At 25.7% G+C, this 7,380-nt stretch overlaps 2 protein-coding genes across 2 annotated transcripts; both read right to left on the bottom strand.

Annotated features, from left to right (window-relative positions):
- Positions 1–359: 359 nt before the first annotated feature.
- On the bottom strand, positions 360–1,085 carry LOC127242685 (protein TRANSPARENT TESTA 1-like). Its single transcript, XM_051262333.1, has one exon. The coding sequence runs from the start codon at positions 1,044–1,046 to the stop codon at positions 639–641; it is 408 nt and encodes a 135-aa protein (XP_051118290.1). The 5' UTR covers positions 1,047–1,085; the 3' UTR covers positions 360–638.
- Positions 1,086–2,444: 1,359 nt separating this feature from the next.
- On the bottom strand, positions 2,445–3,433 carry LOC127242665 (zinc finger protein WIP2-like). The gene is made up of 2 exons (XM_051262301.1): positions 2,987–3,433; positions 2,445–2,450 (listed from the first exon to the last, which is right to left on the bottom strand). The coding sequence occupies exons 1-2, from the start codon at positions 3,431–3,433 to the stop codon at positions 2,445–2,447; spliced, it is 453 nt and encodes a 150-aa protein (XP_051118258.1).
- Between the last annotated feature and the right edge of the window lie 3,947 nt (positions 3,434–7,380).

A 7,380-nucleotide genomic window follows, 5' to 3' on the forward strand; every position in this document is an offset into this window, starting at 1 on the left:
TTACATATATATATATATATGATTAATGACTGCGTATTCCTAATAGTTTGAACTTTTAGGTGAGACGATAATTCTGCATCTGATAATAATAATAATTAAAATTTGTTTCTAGTCTACACACAACACACAATTTAATATAATAACAATAATAATAATAATAATAATAATAATAATAATAATAATAATACTTTTAACTACGAAACTAAATACATCTATAGATATCATTTATTTTTTTTATTTAATTTATGTGATGATTTGAAATATTATATGACTTGATCAATCACATATATATATATATATAATATATAATATATGGAATGAAAGAGACAGTATGATAGTATCAAGAACCAACCACATGCCGATTAATTGTCACTCTCCACTCCATTCAATTTTGATTTTGATATTTTCATTTCATTAGGCCTTGCCACTCCCCTTTATATATCTTTTTAATTATTATTAAATATTAAAATAAATATGAAAATACAAATCGCCTCAATTTCCTAACAACCGTATCATATCCCTATAAAGTAGTATTTATTTAACAGCCCCCTGAAGCCCAACAATAAAAGCCCAATAAGCCCAAACTACACTATACATTAAAAATAACCAACCAATCAGAGCCGTCCATTGGGATTCAATCAGAGCCGTCCATTTGGGTCCCGATCGACGGTGGGGGGGGAGGAGGGGGCGTGGCCGGAGCCGAAGGAGGCGACGTGGTCCTTGAGGGAGCGTTTGTGCTTGAAGTCGGAGCCGCAGAGGCAGAGCCAGCGGCGGCCGCAGTTCTTCTCGTGGGTGCGCCAGTCGCCCTTGACGGCGAGGCACTTGCCGCAGCGGCGGCAGGAGTAGCGCTTGGTGCCGTGCTTGCGGCGGTAGTGGGTCTGGAGGGTGCGGAAGTCCTTGAGGGGACGGGACTTGGGGAAATTGATGTTGTTTTTGCAGCCTTCCTCGCAGCAGTAGCAGGGGACTCCCACCATCGCCCGCGGCTGGGACCCTTTCAGCGACTCCGGGCCTCGCCGGAACTCTGAGCCGTGGCCCCACATGTGCATCTGCCGCCCCACCCACCCCCCAAATTCAATACAAATTAGGTTTTTTTTTTTTTTAAGGGAATTTCAAATTATATTTTCGATTAATATTAATAAAAATAAAATAAAACATACTCCATCCGTGTGGCTTTAGAGTTTTTTAAAACCTAAAAAGTAATTTTATTTGTCTATTAACAATTTACCTATTTTTTTTATTTGGTCTGATTCATAATAAAATATTAATTTTCTTTTATACTAATTGTAGTTTCTATTAATAATAAAAATATTCTTATAAACTAACAATATATTACACAAATATTATTGACTACTAATAGTAATGTTATTTTAGTCTTTTTTACTTTATTCATACCATGCTCTAATATAATATTAATATTCCTAAAATTCAGTGTAAAAAATAAATAGATACATAGATAATGGACAAAGGGAGTAATATTTTATTGATTAATAAAAGTGTCTAAAAATTTTTAATATTTTTTTTCTTAACCTTAGTAATTGTGGTATCAATATATGATTTCTTATTAAAAAAATACTTTAGAATGAAATAAATGGTAAAAATTGTATTTTTGATTGAAACAGAAAAAATATATATTCATATAATACAAATAATATATATTTTGTTATCTTAAAAAATTTAATGTTCCAATATAATATTTTTTATAGTATCAACATAATACTTATATACCTTTAAAAAACAATTAAAAATTAAAATAGAGTACTAAACTATTCATTTTTTTTTTTTTTATCATTGCAAATCAAATCAACATTATATTCAATAAAAAGATATTTTTTTTTTTTTTTTATAAAATATCAAAATACTATTTAAATAACAATTCAAATTCATATTTCACTTTAAATTAATTTTAAATAACAACCAAACAAACTTTAAAATCAATACTTTATTTTAAATCAATTTCAAACCAAACCCAAACAAAGACGAACAAACCTATGTTTCTTAACGTAGCACTTGTTTAGTTTTTGTTTTAAATTAAAATTATCATTATTTAATTCACATTAGTTTTAATGAAATATTTATTTAAATAATTATTGTAAACTGAAAAAACTATATAAAAAAAAATTCAGATAAAAAATTTAGGGTTAGTTCACTTAATATTTTTTGATACTTTATAAATATTATTAAAAAATACTTTATAATATACAGATATTAACATTATATAATATATATTTTACCAATTTACAAAAAAAAAAAAAAGAAATTCAATGCAATTTTGTTTTTTTCTTTATATTATTAAAACAATTTCTGATGGACTTCATAACATAAATTATAAATAAAAAATCCTTAAATTGAAATCAAAATCAGTAAAACTCATTAAAATTTAAAATAAAAAACAAATTGAAAATGGTTAATTCAATTCAACTCCGGAATGATAATACATGCACCACTTATATCTATTATGTGATTTCTATAACTTTTTTCCTTATAAAATACTATATTCAAAATTTATTACATACACACCCATAGTTTATTATTTAAGCAATAACTTCCCTCCTTTTTCGCTAAAAAATAATATTATACTTTTTATAAAAATAAAAAAATAAAATTCAAATACTTATTTAAAAAAAAATCAAAATTTAAATTTTTTATATATCTCATACAACACACTAAAAATTAATTGAATTCGGGTGTGTTTACTTGTAATGTTTTAGTTTTGGATTTTGATTTTGAACAGTAAAATTTTGAATTGAAATAATTGTTTGATGTGATATAAATATGTGTTGATGTGATGTTTTGAATGTAAAATTAAATTTTAGTGTAATAAAATAAATAAAAATTAGGTGTTTGATTTGATGTTTTTTAAGGGAAAAAAAATTGAAATAGTAAAATCAATTGTAAAATGTGAGAAGTAAACACAAAAAAACAGATAATAATAATGAAAAAAATAATTAAGAAAAAATAAAAGCAAGAGAATGGATTGGGAGATGACCTGGAGATTGTTGTAACGGTTGAAGGTCTTCTTGCAGATATGGCAAGAAAAATTTGTGAATCCGACCAGAATCTGCGCCGGCGTCGGAATCCAATACGGCTGCAACATTAATGATCTCTCATCTCCATCCTCCTTCGACCTTCTCTCGTAATCGGGGAGACCTATGCGCAAATCGACGCCCCCCTCCTCCTCCTCCTCCTCCTCGCCGGAATATCCAAATTCCTTGCCGGAATATTCGCGCAACGGCTTCTTCTTCTTGCTGTCCGCCGTTAATCTCTCGTCGGTAAAGAAATCAAAGGCCACGAGACGGTCGTCGTCATCGTCGTTATTGTTGTCGTCATCATTTCGGACATGAGTTTCGGAAGATGACGTCAGCAGGGGTGTAGTAATCAGCTTCTCCTTCTCCATGCTGTAATTGGCGTCGCCACTTTGGTGTTCAAGCCTCATCTTATATATACATAAATTTAAGACAGAATTATTTATAATTTACTTGTAATTTGAAAATTTTTGTACTATTTATTTTTTTTTTTTTGTAATTTAAAAATTACATAATCTCTAGTCTATTAAAAAATATTGCACTAAAAATTACGTAGGCGAGTTTCATATAATTTCTAAATAATTTAATTTTTAAACTATAAGTAGATTATTAACAATTTTGCTTAAATTAATTGATATTTATACGGAGCTAATTAATTTATGGTAATATATAATCGAATTATATTGACTACCATTGACATATACACACTTTAAAAACTTTTTGACACTATTTATGTAAAAAATCACATTAAATACTCGCTGTCGCTTAACAATATATCAATTTTTTCATTTTGGTCTATCCCATAACAAAGTATCAATTTCATTTTTTTTTAATAATGGTACAATCTACCTAACATTACAAATATCTTTTCAATTTACAATATATTACACAAATGTCATTATCTTTATATCACACAATACTAATAAAATTATTTTAATCATTTTTACCTTTATTTCTACTGCATCCTAATATAGAAAATGAATATATAGATATAAGACGGATGAAGTATTTATTTTCTCTTATAAAATATCATATTGAAAATTTAATTAAATATTTGTTTTTTTTTTTTTAAAAAAAAATATTTTAAAAGAGAATCATCATTAGTGGTGTGAACAAGTTAATTAATTAATTAGGGTTGGTTAGGGTAGTAGGATGTCTTTAATTTGTTTGTTTTTACATTCTAAGTTATTTCCGATTAAATATGTCAATGAATTATGGGATGCATTTTGTATTCATTTAGTAAATTTGTTTCGTTTGCCCGCTTGTCTTTCCACACGATTTCACTATGTCTTGAGCGAGTTTACAGCTATATTCTCTTTTTGAGGTCTTTTAGTTTTTTATTTTATTTTATTTTATTTTATTATATTACTCCCTCCGTCTCAAACACCCTGCAATATTTCCTTTTTTGTTTGTCCCAAACTCATTGGAACATTTCCAAAATTAATAATATTTTTATACATATATTAATATACATTTCACTTTATCCCATCACATCACTCAAATAAAAAAACAAATAATTATTTCTCTCTCCAATCACATCACTTAATATCCAAATTACGGTGTTTGGGACGGAGGGAATATTATTTTAAATGTATATTATTGTCTTTTTCAATAAAATATAGGAGTATCTATATTTCATAAAAATATCACATCTATACCTAAACAAATAACAAAGATAAAAAAAAAACTATTATTTTTGTCTCAGTTAAAAATATCATTTTTAGTATTTTCGTTTGTTATTATAAAAATAATCATATATCAATGCAAAAATACTTTTAAATTTTACTAAATATAAATATATCATTATATATATATATAAAGTACAAAATACAAAAATATGGAGTACGAAGGAAGTATACAAAAAGAACACATTAATATTTTTTTTTAATTAAATATCATATCTAATTACTATTTAAACAGAAACACAGTCAAATCATAAAATAAATCGAATGCTTTTTTTTTTTTAAAAAAAAATCTGAATGTATGTAAGGGTTTGTTTACTTTATTATTATTATTATTATTATTATTATTATTTTTCCATTCACAACTCTTTATGCAAAATAATAATAATAATTTCATCTCACAGAACATTTTAAATCTATCATTTACACGAAAAAAATCACCAAATTAATAATGATTTCTTGAAAAAGTCCAAATTTGCATAATTTTTCATATTTTCTTGTTCAAACTTATTACATTAATTTGTTCAATCAGTGATTTGGGGGTTTGGATTTTGGTTTGAGATTTGAACAGTATAATTTTTTTAATTTGAGTAGTTGTATAATGTGATATAAATAAGTATTGATGTGATATTTTGAATATAAAATTAATTTTTAGTATAATATAAAAATAAAAAATAAGTGTTTGATTTGATATTTTTTATTATTATTTTTTTTGATAAATAGTAAAAATTGAGTAGAATTCTATGAACAAACACACCCTTAGAATATTATTCTAAATTAAATAATCACTGTAATAATGCATTCTTAGTGAACAATATATATAATTATATATATACATATATTAAAACATTAAAAACTTAATTCTCATATATGAGCTTCCCATATTAATTTATAATCCATTAAAAAAAAATAAATTCTAAAATAAACCAGACAAACACAGACACAGCAGGTTTGATGAATTAAGAATATTGTTGAGTGAAAACAACCTTAGTTAAGTACACAAGAAGCCTAGCTTTATTTCTTTAATTTTTATTTATTTATTGAAATCTTTAATTTTTATTTATTTATTTATTTATTGAAATCATCATCAGGAGGAGACATCATATATATATATATATATGTGTGGATATTGATATTGTATATATACTAATTTAATTAAAGTAATTTTAAATTTAGAGGACTATTTAATTAATTTCCATTTAGTGCATGAGCCATGAATCAGTGGCCAGTTTGAAACCAATTCATTGTTTTGCCAGAATTTAGAAATCACAAATTACTCATCAAACAAACAGAATTTAAAATATTTTGTTTTAAAAAATTATTATTATTATTATTAGAAAAAAAATTATTTTTGGTCCCAATATAACCAAAATTCATTAATTTTGGTCCAAATATAAAAAATTTATCAATTTTGGTTCTAATATAACCAAAACTCATCATTTTTGTCCAAATATAATCAAAACTAATCATTTTTGGTCATAATATAATTTATTTTTTTTATTAATTTTAGTCCCAATATAACCAAAACTCATAATTTTTTGTCTCAATATAATTAAACCTTATATTTTTTTGTCTCACCGTCAACAAACCGACATAAAATACTGACGTGGACTTGCAATATTATGCAATTTCTTCAAATATAAATATAAGATTTGATTTTTTTTTTCACTCAGCATTTTCCGTCGATTTGTTGACGGTGAGATAAAAAAAGATAAGATTTGATTATATTAGGATAAAAAATTATGAGTTTTGGTTATATTGGGACAAAATTGATGAGTTTTGGTTATATTGAAACAAAATTAATAAAATTTTTATATTAAGACCAAAATTGATGAATTTTGATTATATTGAGACAAAAAAAAGGATTTTTTCATTTATTATTATTATTATTGAAATTGCACGGGTTGCTTTTCGCGGCAAATTCGTGGCGGGAGTGGTCATTAATGGTGCGCTGGATTTTATCTCAAATTCAGTGCAAGATCGGTTGCTTTCAATTTTTATTTATTTATTTAATTTAATTTTTTTAGTATTGAGTACGAGGGTAGGGGTAGGGTAGGGTAGGGGGTAGGGGTAGGGCAGAATAAGAAGGAATGAGTGCGAAGTTTTTGCTGGTTTTGGATTAGGGTTTCGTAGATTTGCAGGTTCCCCTAATTTGTCATTTTGGTCGTGAGAACGATAGTTGTAATATATCTATATTTATTTATTTATTACTTTTAAATACAAAAATAATTTGCAATTTTGGCTCCTCTCTCTAGACTCTATATATACACACTTATGTATATATATGATTTATGTACATTTGTTAAAATATTAAACAAAGAACATGTTTTTTTTATTTAAATTATTTTATAGCAAATTATATCTTTATATATTTGATAAATTTCATCACATTAATTTTACACATTATATAAGTAAAATACTACATTCGTCCGGCTCTAAGGGTCTCATTTACTTTTTGCGTATTGACTTTTGAATATTAACTATTATATCAAAACATAGTACAAATTAAGAAAAAATTACAAAAATACTCTCATTACTATAATATTAATAAAAGAATATTTTTATAAAAAATTATACAAATATAGAGATATTTTTAATGTTAAATAAAATGACGCAAAAGATAAATATAACCCTTAGAAGAGGTGGACGGAGGAAGTAGTATTTATATATGCAAA

The sequence above is a fragment of the Andrographis paniculata genome, unplaced genomic scaffold (assembly GCF_009805555.1).
Source record: "Andrographis paniculata isolate CXL003 unplaced genomic scaffold, ASM980555v1 Contig87END, whole genome shotgun sequence".
NCBI lineage: Eukaryota > Viridiplantae > Streptophyta > Magnoliopsida > Lamiales > Acanthaceae > Andrographis > Andrographis paniculata.

Excerpts from the sequence above, each read along its gene's own strand:
- LOC127242685 (XM_051262333.1), bottom strand. The coding sequence starts at position 1,046 with ATGCACATGTGGGGCCACGGCTCAGAGTTCCGGCGAGGCCCGGAGTCG.
- LOC127242665 (XM_051262301.1), bottom strand. The coding sequence starts at position 3,433 with ATGAGGCTTGAACACCAAAGTGGCGACGCCAATTACAGCATGGAGAAG.